Below are 25,855 nucleotides of genomic sequence, written 5' to 3' on the forward strand. Positions count from 1 at the left end.
GGGGGAAAATTGACTACAGAAGACTGAGACCATAGTGTCCAAAGACTCAGAGTCCTAGACTAAAGTGATTATCTACGACAAGCTAAAATCAGTTTAATATTACTAGAGTGTATAGTGTGAGCCAATGGTATCCAATTTGGAGGGAAGAAAGTGGCACACCTATAAAGACATCCATAATAAGTCACAGAGAGACCCCCTAAACATAGTGGGTTCCAAACCTCGCTAATCCTCAGAATGCCATGCCAGCGCCTTAAAAAATACTGATTCCAAAGAAGAACAAACCACCACCACCAGCACCACCACTCAAGCAGATTATAATGATCAGCCATGTTTGATAATAACCGCAGTATGCTACATTATGGTGAATATGAAGCAATGAAGGATGAAAGAATAATGTCTGTGTTTGAGACAGTTTTCTTGAACAATTAGGAAGGTAGAAGAGGGAGAAGAAAGAAGCAAGAAAATTAGGACTATGTGAGAAAGTCTAGGCAAAGCTTATAAGGACCCTAACTGTGATAGCCTAGAGATCTGGACAACAGGAGAAATTCCCAAAATATATATGAGCAACTGGTGGCTCTGTAGATCCAAAATACCTATACAGGAGATAGCTGATTAGTTTCTCTTTGGACATGTTCAAGTGTGAGGTTACAACTAAGCCGAGATATCCAACCGGCAGGTAGATGGCACTGGAAATCAGAAGAGTCTCCCAGTGGAGACATGAATTTGTGAGAGAGTATAAAGAACACATGCCCATCTCAAATGACTTTTAGCAGGTGAGAAAATCCCTTGTGTGGCAGAATGTCTCACCTAGTGTTGCTGCTGCAGCCAATCCAGCTGTGTAGGGATCCGTCCCTGGGGGAGCAGCGCTGATGATGTATGGATTGGGGACAAACGCGGCGGGAGCTAAACCTGCTGAAAACATACCTGTCAGTAAAAACAAATTTGACTAAAACTGCAGCCCTACCAAATACCTACACAGTTGGGCTATTCATTCCAGGCTGTAGGTGAGAAAAAAAAGAAAAAAGAAAAAAAAAAAAGAGAAGATAGGATAGGTTGAGACTAGAGAGGAATTTTAAAAAGATAAAATCATCCCTATACTAAAGATTATGGTGACATTTATCTTTCATCTTTTTTTTCTACCTCTGCTAAAAAATTATAATTAAAATTGTTATGCAGTTTTAAATTCGGCACAATTTCTAAAAGATTCAAGTTATAACAGGTTTAACTAGAACAACTTGAAAGACTTTCTAATAGGACGAGGGGTAGATTTTATTTCCATTTAAATCAACTTCCCAGTTTCCCTCAAAGAAAATATATGGGTATTTATTAAAGACAACTATCTACAATTATAAAACACCAGACCTAGGCAAAGGCCTTCACGCCCGGCCTCATAGATCTAGGTGGGAAGCAGGTCTCTTCTTTCACTGCACACCACTATCCATGATTGGAGATCGCCTTTCGTTCAATCACATCATTCTGACTCATTAAAAAAAAAAAGTTCTACTTATACTTGTTTACATTTACAGCACTTTGTTTCAGAGACATTTAAAAGGTTGGGGGAAGGGCAAAAATATACATGTCAAAACTTTAACAATTGCTATAGAAGGGCAAAGCTACTTTAAAACCCAGTAATTACATGGAAATACATTATGAAATTTTTAATATATGTTGCTACTTAATAAGACGAGGAGTTGATATATTTGCAGTCTACAAAACCCCAACATGGACAAAACTACTGTCATTCAATCGATTCAACCAATCTCACTAACAGAGTTGATGCTACTAGTCACTACTGTAAGATTTTTAAATCTTGAAACAGCTCACAGAGAGCAATAATTGTACTGATACTAAGAACCAAGAAATCTTATGAGGTCTAGAAGGTGTGCCAAAAATAAAGAACATAGTTAGAAATAACTGGATGAGAGGAAAAGGCCATTTACTTTGAGGAATTTGTCTGGACTTTTATAATCAGTCTACACCAGCAGTCCCTGACCTTTTTGGCACCAGGGACCAGTCCTCCTATGAGGATCTAAAGCCTGATGAACTGAGGTGGAGCTGAGGTGGTGATGCGAGCGCTGGGGAGCATCTGCAAATACAGATGAAGGTTCGGTCGCTCTCCCGCCGCTCACCTCCTGATTTGCGGCCCAGTTACTGAGAGGCCACGGACCGGTAGCAGTTCATGGCTTATGGGTTGGGGACCCCTGGTCTACACTACTGAGTTTCACAGCAGCCAGTATCCTAAAATGGTGGCCAGACTGAAAAGAAGGGAACTCGAAGGCTTAAGGACTTACCAATGTGAGGCTGATGAGCAGCTGCTAGTGCATACTGCTGCTGCTGAGCAGCTGTCAACTGCTGGACAGCAAGCGCATTAGGTCTTTGGAACAGCTGAGGTAAGAAAAAGACACGGTGAGGTTAGAGAAACCGTCTCATGAATAATTTCAAAACCTCTCTGAATAAAAACTTCCATAAACTCTGTTTAGGCATAATACTTTAAACGAAAATGTTCTGATGCTCTTCTCCATTCACAAAGCATCACGATTTTTCACAGTTCTGCTTTTCCTCTCTTTCTTTACCTAATGTGGTATGCCCACTTCCCATGTGCTGATGACTTTGCAGGTTATATGTTCCTTGAACCATACCCTTACACACAAATGCCTTAGTGGTTGTCAACAGGTATGAGGGTCCTGCCTGACCCAAAGCACACTTAAAAATTTAACAAAGGTACCTCAAAATGACTTAGGATGCTGCCCCTAGCGCTGTTATCTCCTTCCAGTTCTTTTGACACACCTAGTGATTTAATCCTCACCTACTCGCATTCTGGAAAGGGCAAAGTATTCATTTCTTCCTCAGGCTGCCTCTTCCCAGGGAAATGATATTGATTCCTTCTCCTCAACTAGTGGCTTATCATAATGAGCAGACTAGACAATTGCCCAACCTTTGGGGGCTCCTGAGTTTCCTTAGATACCTATTCTTTATATGCAGGAAATAAAATGACAGAAGTATAGCTGCTACTAACAAAACTTGAATTACGAGCTCAGACCCAGTATACTTTAGTTTCCAAGAAAGGAAAGGTGTTCAAAGGCCCTGACATTAAGAATATCACAAAGTTCTATGTTAATACAAAGTCAATCACTTATTCATTCATTCTACAAATATTTATGACGCAAATAATACCTGCTAGGCACTGTGCAAGGAGCTAGGGATGTAACAATGAGCAAAATGTGCGCACATTTTAGTATGAATAGTAGTGGTGCAAAGAAAGGGGATGCCAGTAACCTGATTCTGCAATACTTTGACACATCTCCTTTCAAGCAGTCACACTAAATACTCCTTTGCTGGCAAAGAGACTAAAAGCACTTACTGAAAGGAACTCCCTAGAAAGGACTTCAACCTACCTGCTCTTTCTACAGCACTTTTCAGCAGCTCAGCTGACATCACTGGATGATATAAAACAGACACCACAGTTCTTGAATTATGCTTGTCCCCATAAAGAGACCTGACTGTTTCAGACATTAGGAAACAATGTCATTCCACCAACTCAGCTTAATTATGATCATGACCAAACTTTTAAAAGGAAGGTTTTATCCTATGATTTGGCCACCTCTATGCCTCAAAGAAATGAGACTGATTTAAAATAAAAAGGAAATAAAGGGTGAATATTGTGAACATACTGGCCAACTTCACCCATTACCTTTCTATACATTTATCTTTCTAAAAACCAGAGTAAAACCAGTTGTTGCTTTCACAGTATGTCAAAACCATGTATAGACTTCAAAAATACTTTAGAGTATTTTTTTTTATTTTCAAAGGTTAAAGAAAAGAAAAATTTCATTATGATGCTGGTAAAAAAGATAGTACTACTTTAAAGGCATTGATTAAACATCAAGTCTTCAAAGAAAATACTGGACTCTGTTGACAAACATATCAAAACTATTGTTCACTTCAGGACGGGACCCAATCCATACTATGTGGTAACTGTGATCTTGGGATTTTTGCCAAGTTGGTTTCACATTTGTTTTTTTCTAAAGAACAGTCTCATAGTACTCCTAACAACAGAAGACAGCCCACCTAAAAGGGGCAGCCAGGAGGCAGAAAAAAAGTAAAAAAGTGGAAAGTTGATTTTTAAAATTTTTTCCAAGATTATAAAAATACTTCGTAGTTCCACTAAATACCTACTGTCTCTTCAATCAGTCTCTGGAACTTTCCTAGCCTAAAACATTTTGAAATATTTAAGATATCAGACATTGCTCATGGCTAACCTCTTCCCTCTACCCTGCTATGAACAAAGTAACTCATTGCTTTCCACAAACATTTTTCTGAGCACATTATTAGCTAGACACTATGACATGGAGATAGGAAAATAAAGATGGGTGTATTCAGAACATAAATATTGAAGTTATCTTGATTAACCAAAAAGAGTACTCTAATGCCATTCCATCTGACCTCTCATTTCATGTTTTTAACATCACTCATTATATGTGTGATGTATCTGTAAATATACATACAAATACACAGTGTGTAAATACCATCAAAGAAGTCATTCTGCATAACATGAGTTTGTGGTTCTAACCAAGTTATCACACTTTGAAAGTAGGGCCCATCACTTTTAACTAAAAAAATACAGGCCCTCCAAGAATTCCCATCTATCCTGTGTTTGAGAGTTGACTAATATCTCAGTAATTATGGTAAATATGGAATTACTTTTTTTAGTACATTCTGCAGCAAACAATTAACAAAAGTAAATTATGCATCTAGAGCAGGCAGATTTGATTATAGCATAGATTACAATAATTCTGGCAATTCTCTTAATGTAAATGGTCCAATATTAACTGGAAATGAGGGTATTCAAAACAAAATTGGGTAATTGGCAAGTGATGGATTCCAAAGGATCCTGAAAAATGCATACAAATGCCATCTGCTGGGCAAAGCACTGAGCTCTGTAAACATTTTCATGATTTTCACAAAGCAAGCTAATCCTAAGAAACATAATACTGTGCGATTAGGAGAAAATTTTTATTTTAAGGCCAGTATAATAATAAATGTGCCACTACTGATTACAATTTACTTGGGTAGAATTCATAAGTTGTTCAAGAGACTGAATACAGAGGAAAATATAAACAATTTCAAGTGTATCAAGGTTCTTAAAAAGAAATAAAAAAGAAATTTGGGGATTACACAAGCAAGCTGTTTTGACTCCATTCTCTGCCACTATATGACCTTATAGAAGATACCCTGCAGGGTTTTTAATTCCAGAAAAAAATCTGGGCAGTCAAAAACACTCAACATAATGACTAACATTTAGCTGGCATCTTATAAACTATAGTTACTACTATTATTACTGTTGTTATCCATAATAATTGTTGGCATAAAAAAATTGGTGTTGAGTTCTGAATATGAAGGAGTAATATCTAAATATGGAGTTAACAAATGTAAAAGACCACTCCCTCCATACTCCCTCCCCAAAATACAATGTACTGCCAGCCCTGGCTTTTTACCAGTTTAAGACAATATACAGCAGATAGGGAATAAGAACACAAACTCTGGGGCCAAAAAACCTGGATTCTTATCTCAGTTCCACCACTGACTTTCTATGTAACTTTTGGCAAGACGACCTCTCTATACCTCACTCTCCTCCTCTCTCTAAGAGGGACAATGAGACAATAAAGATACGTCTAACTCATAAAGTTATTTGTTGTAAGTATTAAAATTAATACATGTAAAACACTTAGAACAGTCTTTTATGTGTGACATTCTTTCTGATGAATGGAAGAGCACCTCTACAGCTCCTCTCCCAACAAGGCAGCCCAGGATGGGGAAAGCACAAGTCAAGACTTTTCAATGTTAAGTCAATGTTAAGTTCAATGCAAGTCAAGGGTCAATGTTAAAGTCCAAATCCCAATGAGTTCATGAGTACCAACTGCTCTCGGCAGGCCACAAAGATAACGAGAAAGGGGAAAAAAAAAATTTCTTTGTTTTGTTGATGAGTACTTTTTACAATATCTCCATGCAGAAAAAAAAACTATGAATGCAGTTGAATCTGAAGGTGAGACAACTCCACATATCCAAAGATTTTATGTTTCTAGTACTAGGTCCAAAGGAAACAGCCTGGAGCTAGAAACCACAACATAGATGTTTGGAAGCTTGCAGAATATGACCTTAAGGAAGTCTCTTAGCTTCATGATGTCTTAACTTTCTTATCTGTAAAAATATAATAGCTGCCCTAGCTCGTGGGGCTGTTGTCAGGATTGACAGAGAAAAGCCCTTTGGAGCACTAAAAGTATTTACGCTAACAGTGGGACTATTAATTTTTAATAAAGAAGTATATCGTACGTAGAGCCAGTCCTCGGTACATAAACTTGTAAAAATTTGCTATTTAAAGCTTCCAGATCAAAGCCCATTTTTGACCAGGTTATCTGAACAACCTCTTAATCAAATGCTAGCTAACATCAGCATTTTAATGGTGATTAGCTCATGACACTCATAGGACAATCTTCCTTTCATTTAACATTTAACCAGGATAAATGATCAACTAACAAATACAATGATTTCTTAACAGGTACATACAAACATTGCTGATGAATTTTAAAACTTAGAAAAATTCTTTACATACATTTCTTTAACACATGAAGACTCTCAATCCAAAATAAATCATTTCTAAATACAGTGGGGAAAAATAAAACATATCTTTCCTCCAAGTAAATTAATATCTTTCGAAGAAAATCATATCATAAAATTTCAACAGTCAAATAACAATAAAGAGGTAAGCTTCAACTGACCGAATGCTAGCTAGTATCAACATTTTAACAGTGATTATTATGCACATGACACTAATAGAACAATCTTCCTTTCATTTGTAAATTGAAAAGCCAAAAATATTAAATATCCACATTAAAACTATGCACACACTTGGCCTCATAAGAAAAATATTTAATCACTACCACACTTTTAAAAACAGTGCATGCCAACTTCCTCTTCCATCTGACTAGAACTGTGAAGGAATAAATATAGTATTTCAATTATGACTTTCAGACTATTTTCTCTTTGTTAAAATTCATGCTTAACAGGTAACAGTTTTAGTACATTAGTATACAATTTTATAAAATATGCTACATTTGGCTATTTTTAGATTCTAAATAAAGAATATCAACAATTAATCTGATTAAACTATACTGACATAATCCTGGCTTTGGTTTCTGCTATGCAGGATTGTAATATAATATAACCTAGTAAAATTTTCTAAAATACACTTAGGGAAATATAATGGTTTCATAATTCTTTATTAAAATGAAGAATATTGCTCAAGCATCATTACACAAAATAGTATAAACACATTACATAAGAACTGCTGACTATGTTTTCCAGGATTAAGGAGAAGACAATGAGGGGAAAGTATGAAGAAAAGGGGAAAATACTCCAGAAACATCAATGAGCATTTCAAACTACCCTTAATTAGGGCTTCTTAACCCCAGGTAGGTCTCTCTACCTGGGATAGGTAAAATTATCTTTACTTTCACAAAATTTAGCATGTCCTTCAATTATGATTACAAGTAACATACCACATTAACATCTGTAACTTAATCACCAAGAAAAATCACAAACATTTTCAGGTTACTTCACGATTGTTAGACATCCCAAAATCTTGTTTATGCTCATTATAACAGCTAGTATACCTACTTTTTCATGCATATGATAAAGCACATTATTAAATTTGTTGTTAAATATTTTATATAATTGGCTTCCTTTGTAATCCCACTTACTCTACACATTTTAAAGCATTCTGGGAATTCAGTCCACAGATGTCACCAAATTGCTAAGGGGTTCATGGCACAGAAAAAAGGAATCTCTGCTCTAGATAAATCTTAGAAAAGTAAAGTTCTTGATTAACAGTGACTAGCCAAGTACCATTAAGTGTGTAACGAACTAAATAAAAAATATTTTCTGTATTTCAGGCTGCTCTATCTATATTATATATCTCAATACAAGCTGATATTAACAGTTTTATAAAACCATCTTATTAAGCCAAATCAAAATCCTGATTAAAAGGATATAGGACACAAGATTGTCAATTTCCAAACCAGATTCCCTCATAAAATCACAAGAAAGCTACCCTATTAATTATAGCAAATACCACCACCCCCCCACACACACACACACAAAGTTAGCCTTTGATACCTATTTAAGAAAGCCAAGAAAAGAGAACAGGATGTACAGAAAAATATACGCCATAATAGGTATCTGGTTCAATGCTCATAATCATTAACATTGCCTGGGACTCAGGCCCAGCTCCCAAGGCCTTTGTGATCTGGACTCAGTACTCAAACCTATCTCCTTTTCCCATCCTACATGTATCTTCTATTCTTGTCAGCCTATAACCACACCATGGTCATTTCCATCTCCACCCCTCTCTCTTAACTGCAGTAGTATATACCTCTGCCTGTCTTTCAAGCTAGGTCTAGGCAACCCTGGTCCTCATCAAGCCCTCCCCTAATCTAAAAGCATGACTGACCAACTAATTTAGTTACTTACTTCCTCAACTGTTCCCCAATTGTTTCATGTATGATAGTCTTACTATGAACACTAGCTCTGTTCACTATGTGCAGAACCTAAAGTTCCTGGAAAAACACAATAGTCAACAGTTAACTGATTAACATGGGTAAGAGAATGTCTAAACTAACAGTGCAAAAAACTACACCATAATAATTAAGTCAGTCATTCCTTCTTTAAAATGTTTTGTCACTGCCTATAAAGCAGCACAGCAAAGTAGGTAAGACACACAACACTATCCATGCAACCTCAACCACCAACTAGGGTGACTACTTCTACATTATCTATTGAACAGATATACTTGTTAAGTTTCTAATGTTAAGTATTTAATTTTACTATTTCCTCCGATGAGATTTTTATTCTTTTCCTGGTATAAACAAGTTTGCAAGGTCACAGCTCATGATCACCTCTTCCATAAGTCCTTCCTTCCCCAGAGAACAGAGTATGTTCTCTCTTCTCTACAGTTCCTAGGTCACTGGCATGACTGGCCTTATCTCTTGTCATCAAGTACTTCTTTGCACTATTTAAATGACTAAATGAGTCACAGTAACAAAACAGAGCCATGGGGTAAGGGGAGACTATTTCATTCATGAAGTATGCTTGGCTACAGGTGAGAACAAAAAATGTGAACAGAAGATTAAATCTGCAGTCCACGTATGTGATCTCCCTAAAACTGCCACAAAATTTGGTCTCAAAAAGAATTATGTATATTTTTCTGATGAGAAGACCATAGCTTTTCATCATATGACAACAAGAGGGCTGTGGCCCTAAAAAGGTTACATAGTGATCCAGGAGGTAAATTTCCTAGATATAATATAGGTCTAGTTATTTGTGTATGAGGCACAGGCTAGTGGGCTAGATCTAAAGGACTCACATATTAGAATATGCCAGGCCTCAAAAAGTGGCCTCCAGATCTCTTAGAAAGCTAGTTTCGAATGTTAGTTTTGGGAAGCATATTAAATATGGGAGATGTTCTGAGATATTATAATAGGGATATGGAAAAAGTTCCCTACAAACTTGGGTCCGCTAAAGCTAAGCAGAGGACACAGAGGGGACAAGCTCCAGGCCTTATTCTCAAGAAACTTACATCTAGCAAGGGCTATTAGACAAGTAAATCAAAACACAAGGCAGAACATGGTGATTCCTTTTAGGAAAGTACAAAGCACTACAGAATTCAAAGGAGAAGACATGACAACTTTAGGGGTTTTTTGTTGTTGTTGTTGTTTTTGACATTTTAAACTTTTTATTGAAGCATAATACATATACAGAAAAGTGCACCTACCTTAAGTGCACAGCTCCCTGACATATAAATTGAATACCCCCTGGGGAATCAACACCCATATCAAGAAACAAAACACTTGGAGGGAGGAAAGGAGGAAAGAGACTATAAATAGGACAGCTTCTTAGGTGGTCTTACAATAATCCACTTAGCTGCTGTTCTATGTGGATTTCTCTATCTGTTCTATTTTATAACAGAAAGGGCAAGATTGACATGACAATTTTTTGATTTGGAGATCAAGAAAAGTTAAGAACACTGGACCTTAAAGAATGAGAATAATTTAAATTAGTAGAAATGGAAAGGGGAATAAAATGTGATGAAAAGTAAAAGGGTAAGAAAGATTGGAGAGATAAAATGTAAGAATAACAATTTCCAGTAGAAAAAGGATCTTCCCTTCTTAACTACTACTGGCTTCTATGTAGGAACCTTTGAGAGGTTAAGGGTCTTGAAGATACTTAGAAGTCTTGAGCCACTGGTTCCCAGGCATGTTATTATTAGGGTGTCCAGTACAAGAATGTGTAAAACAATCAACTCAGAAAAGCAAAGATTATGGGCCCATGGGATAAAACAACAATTAATCACATCATATGATGATGGTGTCTCTGTGTAACAATGCCCCTATGTTACAGCAACCACTACGTTTATGTGAAGCCAGAACCTAAAAACAACCACAAAATTATAATGTTCCTTTTTGAAATTTGCTGAAATGGGATTCACGGTGAAGGCACCTCAGGTTTTTAAATCTGAGTGGGTGTTGTGTTTTATTAATCGTGTTAACTACTTGTGGGTGTACAAAAGTATATCCATCGTTCAAGTTCTAATACTTATCCAGCCTCCCAAAAAACTGGTAGAACTATTTTGAAACCAGAGATGAGTAAATCAAGAGAATTTCAACTCTGATTATGAAGTAAAGAACAACTAAATGAAAGTGAATCAGATTTTCATTCATTAAGAGGTTGGAGACAAACATTTCTTAAATAACAAGCAAAGGGTTAAATTGGGAATGGAAGCCTAAGAACGAGAAATGGCCACAATTCTAAGGGTTGTTAGGGAACTCAGACCAAAAAGACAGAGTAAAATAAAGAATTTAGACAAACTTTTTGATATAACTAGGTTAAAGGATCCTGATTAGGAACAGTCTACACTCACAAACCTCAAAATAGACAGAGAAATTGCCACATTGAGATTCTAAGCTGGACAAGTTGAAATTTACACAGTAATATCATGTCCCTATATTTGTTGGTGTGGAACAAAATATTTTGTTCAGCACCTAAAGTAATTTCTGGCTTCACTCAAAACTGCTGTTTGAGGATTCATTGTGAAAAATGGCAAAACCATGAAAGACGACTATTTCTTATAAAGAAAAAGCACAGAAAGTCAATTCTCATAAAGAGGTGGGCACACCTACTGGGAACTACAGGGAGAACAGTGTACACTGTATCAGTATGCTCTCTCTGGATAGTTTATAATTAAACCTAATATATCCATCTTATATGAGCGTAGAGCATATGCACATCACAAAATCCCTTTTAAGAAATTTCTTTTTGTAAACTTCATATGGTTAACTTTATTATCCAGTTGTCTATCAATCAAAATTTATTTAAAATCAGCTATTTATGACAACTAAAGGAACATTATGGTACAATGGATCTCCAAAAGACCAAAAGTCAATTTCCCCCATAGTTAAAGGATTTCTAAACTTCAAAATGAGATGTTAACCTTTCAAACCTAGAAGTTTACATTTACATTCCAGTCCAAAATTAAGGTGTATCAGAAATCCATGGCCCATCGAACTGCTCCAGCCACAAGGGAGAGCCTGTGGTACTACTTATCAAGATCAGGAAGCTACCTGCCCCCTTTTTATAATACAGACAGCTGGTTTTCCTTTTTTAAAAAAGAAAAGGATCAGTAAACCCTAGAGTGAGCCATACCATGCCTTCAAAACCAGAAGGCATAGATGCAGTAATTTCTATGGGTTATGAATAAAAGAGCCAAATAATTTCACTGTAGATTTTGTTGAGTGATTTGTGTGTATTTTTCCCCTAATGACATTCTCTTTTAAAAGGCACTAACTCATTTAATTTTAATACTTTAAAAAATAAAACAAATCGATAGCATCACAGTCACATTAATCTTCAGAAAGATTAATTTAGCATCCAAGAGGATTGTGTTACAAGAGGTGACACCACCTCACCCACTCTCCAGGCCCCGGAGAGAGAGAGAAGCCAAAGGAAGTTAGTTGTAGAAGAAGGTGGTCTCTTGCTGATAACCTCAATATGAGAATCAGCTTCTTGAGGGAGAAGACACAGAGACTTTGTAAACCCACGTAACTGCTGGGTTAAGAAGAGCTGGCTATCGATAGCCTAAAATAATGCCACCCTCCTCCCATTCCCCCCATTCTTAGTTCCTTGAATAATGGGCTGGCTGGAGGGAGAATAGAGAAAGTGACAGAGACACACACAGTACCTGTTGTTGAGAATTGTAGTCAAAAAGTCCCACAGTTGCTGCTGCTGAGTCCACAGGTACCTGCGTGCCTGAATAATCAAACTGAAGAGGCTCCATGCCCACATGTTCCATGGGGTCCAAAGGGACACTCTGGGACTCCATGTTGGAGAAATCCTCCACAGGCTTGGCACCATTGGTGCTGGTCAGCTGGGCTAAGCCCTCAGAACCATTCTGGTTTGGACCCAGAAGATCCACTTCATTAGCAGAGTTCTGGCAATTACCAGGGGTACGGCTAAACAGAGAAAGTAAAGGGCATTAAACCTTATTTTGAGCGGGGGGGGGACACTACAGCCACCCAAGTTTAAGGACAACGTCCATGATACAGCTTATTATCAACAGCACTTAAAACTACTTCTACAAAACAACCAGAGACCCTTTAGGGTGCTTCCATGTAATATCCTCTAAAATGACTCTTCTATTGCTTGCCTTCCCACCACAACCCATCCCTTAAATTCACATTTACTGCTATTAATTTACAATCCCTTTAAACAAGGGGCTCAGATTTGAGGAACATTGGATGAACTAGAAAAAACACTGCCTGTGGCATCCATGAAAACAGAGATCCCAAAATGCACATAGTAAAATATGTCCCCCTAAAGCAACTTCTTCTACTCTTTAAACATAGAAACAATGGAAAATAGTTTCTAAGGGGGAAGTTCTACATCTGAGAATGACTCTATTTTTTAAAATTATACTTTTTATAGAAGTGAAAATTTTTTTCTGTATTATCTAGGTATACTGGCCAATGCTAAAACTGTCTTTTTTCCCCCTTCTAAGAAACTAGAAGCAGACCATTACAAAACAAATTTATTATTCAGCATATGCCCCTGCAGAGGAGACAACTCCAAGAATTAATGTGAGGATATAATTTACCATCCAAACCAGGACACTCCCACTAGCAAAAAGGGGCACTATTAATAAATATCCTAGGACATAGGCATAAACAAGGATTGTCCTGGGGAACCCAGGACATGTGATCACCACCCTATGTAAAAGGATTGCAGGACTTTATGATTCCAAATTAGACTAATATAGAATAATATTATAATCTAGTCAGAGAAGAATAGCCTATATTATATACATTTCATCTCTAAAAGAAATCCTACAGCTGGTACAAATTAAAGCTATAGTCGTGTTCCTTAATACACAGGCCCTACCACCACCATCACCAGCCCTGCTGTCAAATACCACAAAACGCTGCTAACAGGCTGCTTGAGACCAAAGTTTTTAGATTTTTAAAATTATATACCATCACTAAAAGTTATCTACATTAATGAAGAATACTTGCTAAACGTGGAAGACAAATATAAAATATCGCTTTAATATTCTGTATGTTAGATTATAAGGTACAACCTGCAAATCAATCATGACCAGAGAAAGAATGAAAGGCATCCGTGGGAGGAACGTAATTAAGTCATTTAAGTTCTATCTCTGGTTTTTCAAAATGAGGAAAATAATATCTGACCGACCTTCTTCAGAGGTAGCTTATGAGTCTCAAATGAAATAAGTTCTCAACTGGTTTTCCCTCTAACACACCAGAGAGATATGACAAATTTCCATTAGTAACTATAGTTTATCCCAAGATAGTGATTTGGGACAAATTTGGGAAAAGTCCATTCTGGATGATTTTTGATATCTGAGAATCATGAAATGCTCTTTATGGAATCAATCAGCAAATTATAGAGCCCTATACAAATGCAAAATCTATTGTTTTGGCAAAGCACCAGGCATTGACAGCTCTTAGAAAATTCCGCCTTCTTAGTTAATTTCCAGTCTTTGTGGTATGGCCTACGACTAGACCCGATTCTTAAAAAGGACACATAAGGAGGGAAAAAGAAAACCAAAATCAAAATAAAACTAAAGCAAAACAAAAACCCATAACCCCATTCAAAAATCGAAGTGTAAAACATACAAACCTAAAATCTTTGACGTCTGCGTCAATCCCATTCTGCACTGGTAAACCATTGGTCTTGTCCATCACATCACCCTCCTCCTTCAAATCTCCTAGCTTATCTCCATCAAAGGTACCCTTGTTCTTCTTTTCACCTTTGTCGTTTTCATCACTGTCTGCATCCCTTGGGCCCTGTTTAAAAAATAGCTTCAGCTTCACTAATCATCATCAACTAATAATAGTGGGCAACCACTGTGTTCACCAGACTACACTAGATGCTAATTAAAACAGGATAGTATCTGGCCTTTCGAGACATTACAATCTAATTAACAGACAACACAGAGGCAGGAACACTGCAGAAAGTCTTGCCAAATGGGGGAGACAGACATACATTTATGTTACAGAATTTAGGACAGTTTTACCATGCCCAATAGCCCACCAAACCCATTCTTTTTCTTTCTAACCCAAAGCCTGGCCACAACTTCATATCTCATAGTCTCACTTCTCTACTCTCAATTGTAACTCCATATAACTAACTACACAACTCCTAATAAACCCCAGGTATGGCAGCTAACAGTATAGTTGGAAAAGTGTTACGTCTACCAAAAAAAAAAGAAAAGGGAAAAAAAAAAAGAGAAACTTCTTGCTTCACCAATGCCTATGTAAATTCCTCCTCACTTCCAAATATTGACAAGCTAAGTGTGGTCTGACATCATCTAATTCAATTATTCTACATTTTATCTTGAAATACGCGCCCTGCCAATTTGCACTACCACTACCACCCAGTTCCACCCTATGTTTCATAGCTTATTGCATCACTAATTCAACAATCATCCTTAACTAATTTTTTAACTGTTCAAAACATGTTAAATCTAGCTGTGAAATTCTTTCACCAAGAAGTGTTTACCTGTTGTCTTCCACTATCTGCTTGTCCCATACCAGATTCTTTTGAGACTACATGGAAGATTGTTAGGCTGAAATTACTGATGCAAGAGATTTTATCTCTGAAGTGTTTCAAACTATGTACATTGAAAGAATGAACCTAAAAAGAATGGATGTGGTGCCAAGCACGTTGATATCCTATCTTCAAAGGAAATTCAATCTAACTCTTCTTACCAACAACGCTAAGACCTGGACAAATAAAGCAAAGGTGCCTTGACTTCCAAAAAGAAAAAGAAGAAGTGGTATAGTGACTTGAAATGGTACAGAGAACTTGGTAAAACCTTACCAGATGTTAAGAACCTTTGCTTTTGTAAAAGCAGAGAGAGGGAACCTTGCTTGTCCCCACCACTGATATCTGGTTTAAGGAAGAAACAAACACACTCAGACCAAATTAAAACTTCTGCTAAAACACAAGATCCAATCAGAAGATGAGAGCTGCTGCACAGCATTTCTAGTCACAATCACATTTCACTGGGGGCAAATCAATAAGAGAGGTTGAAGCAGCACACACTTAGTTGTGAATGGGTAGGCCTACAAATGTAAAATAAGCGGGTGGTCTCAGAGTGCTTTTTAAAGATCCCTGGCCCAGAAAGGGGTACTCGTGTACCATGACGCTATTCGATCTTTAACTACCAATTCAGAGCCCATTTTACTTTCAAAATCATTCTCTGTTCAAATGTAACACAGGAAAAAGATTTCATGGTTAATATGAACAAAGGAACATATACAAGAAGGAACTCAGAAAGGATAAACAACTTAGTTATATGTGGCAACAAGATGATAAGTTATAGTTTTGGCAGTCACTGAGATGTGATTTTCAGAGTAGAATATTTAAAGTATAAGACTGTGGTTCAAAAAGAGTGACAGCCAATTAAGCACTACATTGAGATCCCAATGCAGAAATGAAAATATGACAGGATTCTGAAGACAGCAAGACCTTTCTAAATGTCCAGAAACAACAGCTCCCTCCTACTGCAAAGGTAAACTGACAGAAGCTGTGTGTTCATTTTCATATCCTCAGCACTAAACACAGTGCCTGACAAAGTAAACTGGATGACAAAAAAAATCCTGCCAAACTGAACTGCTAAAATAATAAGGATCCTCTCATTGTCTTTATCATCAGATAAGAGTCACAGGGGAGATATGGTTTAGATAACAAACAACTCTTCATGAATTAGACATCATCAGTGTCAATAATAAAAGAGTTTTAGAAGAATCACCCCACTAACACACCTAAGTCACTTCCCACAAATCTATAAATCAAGTCACTGGCTCAGGAAGAACAGTTCAGCTCCAATTTCTCACAAAGAGTTTAGAAGGTTTACAGGCAAAAATAGGAAGAAAATAGAATTAAAAAGCAGTAGGAAGTTTCACCAACAAGCAAGAAATCTAGTAGACAAGGCGACAGCTCTGTGTTATCTTTCCTCAGTGACCCTTCCCAAGGACTTTTTGAGAATCTGCTCAGCCTGTCTGGAAGCCAACCACTCCGGCCTGGAAACTTGGCCACTGATACTTACATTTTCAATTATACTGCCAAGGGCTAGATTTTCAAAGGCAATATTATATAGTCCATTCAAATAAAATATACCTACCTAGTTTTCTACTCTAAATAGGCTATTAATGCCTCAGTAGAATAGTAGGTTCTTCCTATTTGAAGGTGAAGGCCCCAAGGGAGGCTTCCATTTCTTGATGTGGATGGTTACATGGGTGTATTCATTTTGTGGAAATTCATAAAGGTGAACATTTATGACCTGTATACTTTTCTGTACACAGGTCCTATTTCAATAATAAGTTTACTTAAGAGAAAAAAGTTCAGTAAATCAACAGCCCTAAAATGGCTGACATGAAGTCTGATTTCTGAATGATACCAAGAGTCAAAAATTTGTTATTAAAAGAGAATGCAGGGTTCAGGATCATAAAACTGGTCTCTCAGATATGTGAAGGCCCTACAGAGAGAATATGGGTATAAATGGGCTGGTACATTTTATGAGATTAAAAAAAAAATTTTTTTTTTAAATATTTAAGATAAGGTATCCATAGCTACATGATCTTTAAGAAAATGCTAACTCAGATTACACAGAACCTATATTCTATCTCAACTGCTGACATTTACTGGTCATAGGACTTTGGACAGGTTATTAAACCTGAGCCTTTTAGTTCTCTCATCCATAAACAAAGATAATTTTCTTTAAAACATAACTTTGCTGCAAACGTCAATGAAATAACACACATGCAAATATTTGTAAAGTATAAATCATTTTATACAAAGGTAATATTAGTAAAAGCTATACACTGGGATGGTATTTCTTATGTAACATTATCCAATAAATCAAGATTAAAAAGCTTAAATGTCCCAATTAAGTGGTTTAACTCTAATACAAGTGTCTAGGCAATCTGGCCCTAACAGGCACACTACTTTTTCCACAATGCAATGGCTCTATGATTGGTGTTGGGCATCACAATCTTTTTAAAATTTACAAGTGTCTGGGCTCGCTCCCAGAGATTCTGATTTAATTGGTCTGTAGAGGCTCCCACAAATGTTATAAACAGTTCTCCAGTAAGCACTTGCACTTACAATTGAGAACTGCTGTAATTAAGTCCAACATAAGCATCATAATGGTAAAGTTTATGTTTTGCTTGTCATATATTACCTAGTACATAATAGTACTGAAAGTCTATTAGCTAAACAAAAGAAAAAAACAAAGGACTAATAGCATCTTTTTGTGGGCTTCCTTTACATGAATGTTAACCCAAACCTATAGTTCTCAAATACAGGCTTCAGTGAATGCTCAAAATGCAAGTGGCCAAGTCCAATCGAAATTTCAAGAGTGGGGCCAGGAAGGGCTCTGAGAGACCCCAGATCTACACAGAGGCAGAGGAATATGTTTCACTGCTAAATATCAAAGAACTGAGAGAAGAGCAGAAGAGAGATAAAAGAAACACATATTGTGGAAATCATAGTCCATTCATTTATGGCTCGGCATCCTCAAAGCCTCACAAAACAGGAGGAATATTTCAGAGAAAATCTACTAATTCTGAGTGAAGCCAGAGAAATGAGAATTTGATTTCTCCTCTTATTGCAGGGATCTGACCACAAAGCTCCACATGGCAGGAGTTAACATTCAATTCAATGAAATTAGAAATTTTTCTCTCTTCTAAAAGAAAATAGTTTACGTGTCTGATATATTGAGTCCAGAAACTATAACATGAACTAAAAGCATGGTTTCTCCTATATACACTTATTTGTTTTTTATAAAATGCCCAAAACCTGAAACGTCAATTTCCTTTAAAGTTCAGCAGTTTATAGCTCCACTGGTAAAAAAAATAATAATAATTTTTTTTTAAAAATGAGTAACTAGCCATATGATTTACTCTTTTAAACTGACATTAAATATTAGTAAGGCCTTCAACTAATAAACAAGCCAATATAGCATAATAGAAAGCAATATAGTTAAGAACTAAAATTAGTCAAAGTTTGGATCCAGGTCCCATCAATTCCCTTCTAAGTCTTATTTTTCTCATCTACAAATTCATTGGGACAATAGTATCTGTTTCAAAGATTAAATAAGGCAATTCATAAAGTACAATTCTTCACAAAAAAAATTCTTAGCAGTTTTCACATATTCCCCGCTGCTTTTTTTCAGACACACCAACCCTCACCCCTAGACCCCCAAAGCTTCAAAACTGCTGGTCATCTTATGTTTTTCCCCCTAAAAACTCTTATGGCTCTAAACATTAGACCCTTTGTCTCACTAATTTTTCTGAGATATGAGTACAGAATCAAGCCACCACCAACTACATTTCATCAAATCTGAGACGCCATTGATTTATAAGACATACCATCATTTTATGTGCTGCTAAGAAGGAAACACTGGCAATTAAACTATGACATATTATCATTTGAAAGATGCATCCCAATTTCAAAATGAACAAAGTAAGGGCTATGCGCTTTAGAAAGAGTGAACACAAAATGTACCAGGCACTGCATATATGATCACCTAATTCCTGGTGTGCAGAAAAGTAAGAGTATTGCTTGCCCTCTGCTGTGGTAACCATCAGATCCAGGAGGAAAAAGAATATATATTTTAAATGTGTAGAATGGTATTTGTTGTTCTTACAGAAATGAAAACAAACCAAAAAAAAAAAGGTTTTCTATAAGTTTTTTTTTTCCCCCTCTAGTCAATATATAAAAAGCTTGACTCTGCAAAGTAGAGCATGTAGATTTCTTGCTCAAAGAAAGCTCAAATCTGAAGGGGCTCCACCCTATCAATAAAATTTTCTGAATTTGATCCACAGCTTCCTGGTAATTTACACTTCCAAGAAAATTGTCTTCTAACAGTATTTATCAGACATTAATGTACATACGAATCGCCTGAGGGTCTAAAATGTAGATTTTGATTCAATAGGTCTGGGGTAAAGGCTGAGATTCTGCATTTCTAATTAGTTCCCAGGTGATATTAATGCTGTTGGCCTATGGACTTTGTGGAGCAAGGTTTTACAATGTTTACAAAGCACTTTCATATATATTACACAACCATATGTATTAGATTTGGGGGTTTTTAATTATCCCTATTTTGCAGATGAGACTTAAACACCTGGCTTCCACCTGTATTATACTGCACCAAGTTTTCAAACAAAATCAAGTAGCACTGGTTACAATAAAACAAATGCAGTGAAGACTAGAAAAGCAAGTCATTAAGTTTTACAACCCAAATGAATTGCTATGAGTTTGCATGCAGCCTCCAGGTCAGAAGGCAGTCTATACAGACAAGTAGTAGGCCTTCCTAATACGTTTTTTCTAAAAATCTTTCTTCCAAGGTTAGGGTGGTCTTCACCATAATCAAAGTTTAGTGCAGTTTTCTCATTTCCTTAGACACCATAAACCGGAAAGACAGAAATTATGATCCACTTGTCTGACTGGCTAGGCTTCAATCTATTTGAAGATCAGCCGATATTTCAAAAAACATTCAACAGGGTCTTTAGATAGGCAATTTCACCCAGTGGCCTAAAAATACAGTAGTTATATGTGATTTTCTAAGCATTCTGAACCATGCTTTTTTTTTTGCGTGGGGGGGTGGGGGGGAGGTGGGCGGGGGACAGCTGTCTTATTCTAGGAATAAAAGATACCAAAAAGTTAAATTAAAAGACGTGACTATAACTTGACTGGTATTGAGTTTTCTCATTCTGAAAACTGCTTTCCTAAAGTTTCTGGTTCCTATGTGGAATACTACGAAAATTTTACAGTGGGTGCTAAGAACAAAATACTGCTGTCAGATTCTTACTGTCAGCCTGTAAAACCAGTAAACTGAGTCCATTTGTACAAGCTCTGGAAAGCTAGACAAAGAGTTAAATAGCTTCATTCAAGCTGTAACCAGGAAACGTTACAGAAAATGGAAAACCACTGTAGAATGAGTAGGTTACTTTAGTTCTAAACCATCTTTAACTGAAAAGTTAATCAGAGTCAGGATTATCTGTTGTCAGTATGAGACTGACCCCTTACTACTTGTTTTGAGGTCTACATTCATTATGCCATCAGAAATGATGTTTTCAGCTCTCAGAGGGTTAAATGAGGCTTCTCAATGGTCTCCATGGTAATGCTGGTAAAGCCATCCAAAAATTAAAAACATCTGAGTGCTCTAACCCCATAAACCACCAATTACCCACTTTTTAAAACGATTAACTATCAGAAGCAGATTTTCTATCTTCTTGGCCTCTGAACACAACACTTTGAATGATAGACTAGATTTTTTATTTAAAGGCTCACCTTTCCCAAGAAGATGCATGCATATTATGACAATCAAAAAGTAATTCAGGTTTCCCTGACCAAGCTTTAGTCAGATGTCATCCTAACCAACAAGCAGAGCAAAGGCAGGTTAGGTGTAAGATCAGCAGCATACAACCAAAAGCTGATAAAGTAGTTCACTGATCCTCAGGCCTTATCCACCAATACGGTAGCTTGATGTCAATGATCAGTCCTCCTGCATCACTCTTTAGATGCCACTCAAGTCAAAATATGGAATTTTTCGTTACCTACAACTCTCCTTCTGAGAAGTTGGAACACAGATTTGCAGAATTTTAATTTTTTTAGTGCAAACCTGAGAAGCTTGGTAAATTATCTGATTCTTAGAGTTCAATTTTCTGACCTCTATCCTGAGGTCTTACCCTCCTCTGGTGATAATACTGTAAGAGCTAAAAATCACCAGTCTCCCAAGACAACTAAGGATGGAAGTAGCATTAATAAATACAAGACACTGAATGTAAAAGATACAGCTGTGCCATAAGATTAAGTGATGAAATAATTGGTTAAAAAGAGAAAAACGAGAAAAAAATAATTCAGTCCCAGCATTTTATCTTTCTCCTTATTCCAATTATTTTTCTGCCCCCTACAAACTTTAGTTACCCAGGCACACGCCCACCTGGCTAATGTCCAAGAATTAGAAACTGATCACACGTGACAGAATTCATGGCAAGAGTCATACAAGTTCCAGTTCACCATACTAACAACTTCCCTATGCATGACACTAACTTTTCTCCTATAGTAATTAAGTTATAGGCAGCACTTTGTATAAGGAATCTATACTCATGAGACTAGGAAAGTGTAAGTACAGAAAAGGAGGTAAGCTGGAGAGAAGGTGAAAGGAGAGAAGAAGTAACACCATTCTTCCCATGGGACAATAGGCAAATGATCATATTTGCCTGATCCTATTCCCCACATCCAAAGGGTAGAGACCTTGTTCTTCTCATGTAGCCTCTCGGAAAGATTCAAATAAAAGAAGCCTTTTCCTATCTGATCCACAAGCCACTAAACCTGACCTATATCTCTGCAGAGTCAAAAAGATCCAAAAGCAATCAGTTCAGCTTTGGAATGGCTAGAAGTCAAGACTAACACAAAAACCCCAGTTTAGTCCCTTGATCCTAACAACTGTTATAAAAGTAAAAGATCCTCTTCTGGCTAAATTCCTCACATCAAACTTCTAGATGTGGAGCTGGGAAAAATCCAAACCAGCCTCTTAAAGAAATTTCATTTCAATTCATTTTTTCTTATTTTTCTGTGGAATTAAAAGCTCTGGCCACATGTCAAACGTCAATGTCAGATGAAGCACCACCTTTGACAACCTTAGAATAAGGCTAACTCCATGTGGACCTGTTCTCTTCATGCCAACCAAGGCAATAATCATTCATTTAATGTCCATTAATATATTAAAGAATTGTACTTGACACTTGAGTAAGCTGCACCAAAAATGAACTACTGTTACTCTAAAGAAGTTTCGAGTGGAAAGGGAAAAATAAGACCAAGGCTCTGACACCAAGCAACAGATATGTACCAATAAAAATATCAACAACAAATGCTATAAGATAAAGAAAGTAAGACAGTCATGGAGGCAACATTTTTAATATAATTTGAGAGGAAAAAGGTCTCTTAAATGATTGCCAACAGGCAGTACTAGCTCCAAAAAAGGGAAGACATATTCAGGGCGCCTCTCATGGCCTTCCTGTCTATAACCTGGAATATAAAACCATCACAGAATACAGAATGAAGAAGACTCGAATGTTTCTATCTCAAGACTTATAGACCTAAAAAGTAGATGATCTAAGAAAGGACTAGTTTTGATAAAGGCTATCAAAGATGCTGAAGAAGAATGTTTAGACTTAAAAAAAGGAAGAGGCTATAGACAGATTGTGCTTTGGCTACAATTTAGCATTAGAGAGATGAATGATGAATCCAAAAAAAAAATACAGATATAGAATTAACAGAATTTCTAATTCCCTGACAGGCTGAATGTAAGGGGCAAGGTTGTTCAAAGAAGGCCAAAGACCATCCCATAATTAAAGGCTAGTTAGCAAAACAAGAGTGATCCTATATATCTGATCCATTTTAAGGACTCTTGGGTACTGGCAAATCACTGCTCTCCAATGTAGTCAATACTAACACCTCAGCTTCAGCTTTCTTTAATTCCAACTGTTTACTTTTGTGTGTGTTTTAAATCGAAAATGGTATTTTCTGGTAGACGAATGAAATGCGATCTAGATTGCAGTTTTTGCCTCACATTACTATCAGTGTATCCCCAAAAAAACATTATTTCTCTATTTTTAAGTTTACATCTCCTACTGTGTTTGCTGAAATCTAATTTTAATAAAAGTGTTTTATAATACTCTGTAATTAGTGCTGTGAATATCTAAGGAAACTAAACAGGCATGTTTTGTTTTAGGGGATAAAAAAAAAAAGAGAGAGATATAGGAACAAGTTCCTCAAGCCAACTTACAAATCCTCCTTTTCTTAGACAGGAATCTCCCGGGGATGAGCTCAACACATACTCCACCATGCTAACGCCTAGTCCCCCACTCTCCGATCGTGGGGACAGTACAGAATTGACCTCACTGTTCACATGGAAACTCTGACCAGGTCTTCTCTGCACCATGATTGGCTGGGAAACTGAATGATCTACAAAAAAGATACACAAGCATGATACAGTGCAGCCAGAGGCTCAAACAAATTATGAGTGATGTCTCATGGATAAACCAATGACTAGGAATCAGGAAACCTGCCATGGTCAGTTGAGCCTAAACCTCCTACTGTGGTTTTCCCTAAGTATAATATTCTACATAGCTAAGGAAGCAGAACACACCCCTCATATCCAGGATAGTTGTGCAATACAGCAGTTCACATAACTGGTTTATCTAGATAAGTGGATAAATTAATGTTTACCCCTTTCGAGTAGCAGAATTTCTTTTTAATATATTTTATTGGTGCTATTATTACTAAAACAAAATGTGGTTTTACCGCCCTTTTTAAAAACAACATAATTTGATCTTTTCTGATGACTCAGTGTCATCTGAGGTTCCATTCTTACACTGTGCTATAACACAGCACATCGGCTTTTGGGTTTTCTGTCTCCTTCCTCCCTATCATCTGTCATTTCTTTCTGTGTCTGTGTGTCTGCCTCTTCAAGTTTTCCTCATTCTTCTTCAAGGACAGTCTGTTCAGAAGAGCATCCATGCCCAGTGACTTGATTTGGCCCCAACCACATTTATAGATTGATCATCCCATACACATTACACCGGCAAGGGGAGGAAAAAGAAACATGACTTCAAATGGCAGGCATGGGTTTTCTAATTCCAAGTATGCTGACAGCAGTACAGAACAAGAAGTTTTAGGTGAAATTATGGTCTTTTCAAAAAAGACCATTCCCCTGTGGCTACCACTTCAATAAAATATTGAAGATTTGATTCTGTGTTAATTATGTTTTAATAAATTACATCATATAAGCTCCTTTGTGGCAATCATACTGCAAGACAAGACATTGCTTGACATGCTTATGTCACTGATATAAAATTCATGGCTTGCCAATAGCTGAGAAAAGGAGCTCTAAGACAAGCATAAATCACAGTACAGATGCTAGATCTAGATTACCTGATGTTCCCCAGGCACTGTCTCGCCATTGATCACCCAGGAATATTCCTTTTGGTCCATCTTTGCTGGATTCATCTGTTTCCCAAAACTTTTTACCTGGCAAGAGCTGCTGCAAATTAAAAATAATAGATGCTTTTAAAGAATTCATAAAGGATGAAAGTACAGCAGTCAACACTTTCTTTTAGACAAGGGTACTGAAGATGCTCATGTGCCCTGAAGGTCTTTAATCACAGTGTTCTGGCTACACAGATTGTGGTCAGAGCACTACTGTATATTTGGTAAAAGTCACAGAGACCTAAGGCAGGGTGAGGCAGGGGGCGCACACACAAATCAACCCATCGCAAGCAATAGATGCTCAGCTTAAATATCTAGAATTATTCACTTAACCTATGCCAAGATTTTTAAAGGGGAGTACTAATATTAGACCTATCAGCTAACTGCTTCCTAAGAAGACTCTTACTGAAAAAAGAAAGTACCTACAAGTACCTACAACTATTAAAACACTCTCAATGTGTACTGACTAACCATACAAAGTTACTCAAGCTAGAGCATGAACTCAGATTCCAGCTACTAGGTATGGTAGAGGCAAACTTCACTCACCTCCTTCACATAAAGAGATCCTGTTAACCAAAAACACTTCCATCACCAGAAAGAAAAAACAAAAAAACACTTCCCAACTACATCATTAATCTATTCCAAGATAAGGAAAGAAAAGCCACCTTTCCCCATTATTGGAAGGAAAATAAGAATCTCTTAACCTCAATTAATTTTAACAATATTTAGTAATGTCATTAAAGTGACTTGACAAACCATTCTATGCTTCTTAGAAATGCAGGCATCAATGGCCCTAACCCAATATGAGAAGTATAAATGAGCTTCAACCAAAGAAATGCAAAACACAGTATAGTTTCCCAAAAAATCAAAGCATTAGTGACCAGAGTTACAAAGTAAAATTCAACTAGAATCCCATCATTCTTCATTCTGGTCATCATTTACTCGCTAAAATGTCCTTATTATTTCCTCTAATTATGTTTTCATTTCAGCTCCTACTAGACAGACAAGAAACTCAGGTGTTTGAGGCAGTACTTAATCACTGCTTCTGGCATAAAAAAGAAAGCACACCTGGGGAGTTGAATTTCTCAGAGAAACAGAAAAAAAACAGGAAGTATTTGCTCTTCTACTTAACAATAAAGGTTTACCTTTCCAATTTATATCCCATAACCCAATAATAATAGAGGAATAACTCAATTTTGTCCTTACTAAAATAAATCTCGCCTTTCTA

At 36.8% G+C, this 25,855-nt stretch overlaps 1 protein-coding gene across 17 annotated transcripts in view; it reads right to left on the reverse strand.

Moving 5' to 3' along the window:
- Positions 1–25,855, reverse strand: part of PUM1 (pumilio RNA binding family member 1) — a 103,881-nt gene that overhangs the window by 42,428 nt on the left and 35,598 nt on the right. For 6 of the 17 annotated variants that reach the window (XM_039858670.1, XM_039858672.1, XM_039858671.1 and 3 more), the window contains exons 3-8: positions 24,574–24,682; positions 23,426–23,604; positions 14,245–14,411; positions 12,290–12,560; positions 2,292–2,385; positions 808–924 (exon numbers count right to left, since the gene is read on the reverse strand). In XM_039858670.1, the coding sequence (XP_039714604.1) occupies positions 808–924; positions 2,292–2,385; positions 12,290–12,560; positions 14,245–14,411; positions 23,426–23,604; positions 24,574–24,682 (937 nt within the window). The remainder of the gene's footprint in view (positions 1–807; positions 925–2,291; positions 2,386–12,289; positions 12,561–14,244; positions 14,412–23,425; positions 23,605–24,573; positions 24,683–25,855) is intronic. The other 11 variants (XM_039858664.1, XM_039858677.1, XM_039858669.1 and 8 more) reach the window with 8 other exon arrangements.

Source organism: Pteropus medius, unplaced genomic scaffold (genome assembly GCF_902729225.1).
Source record: "Pteropus medius unplaced genomic scaffold, Ma_sr-lr_union100, whole genome shotgun sequence".
Classification (NCBI taxonomy): Eukaryota; Metazoa; Chordata; class Mammalia; order Chiroptera; family Pteropodidae; genus Pteropus; species Pteropus medius.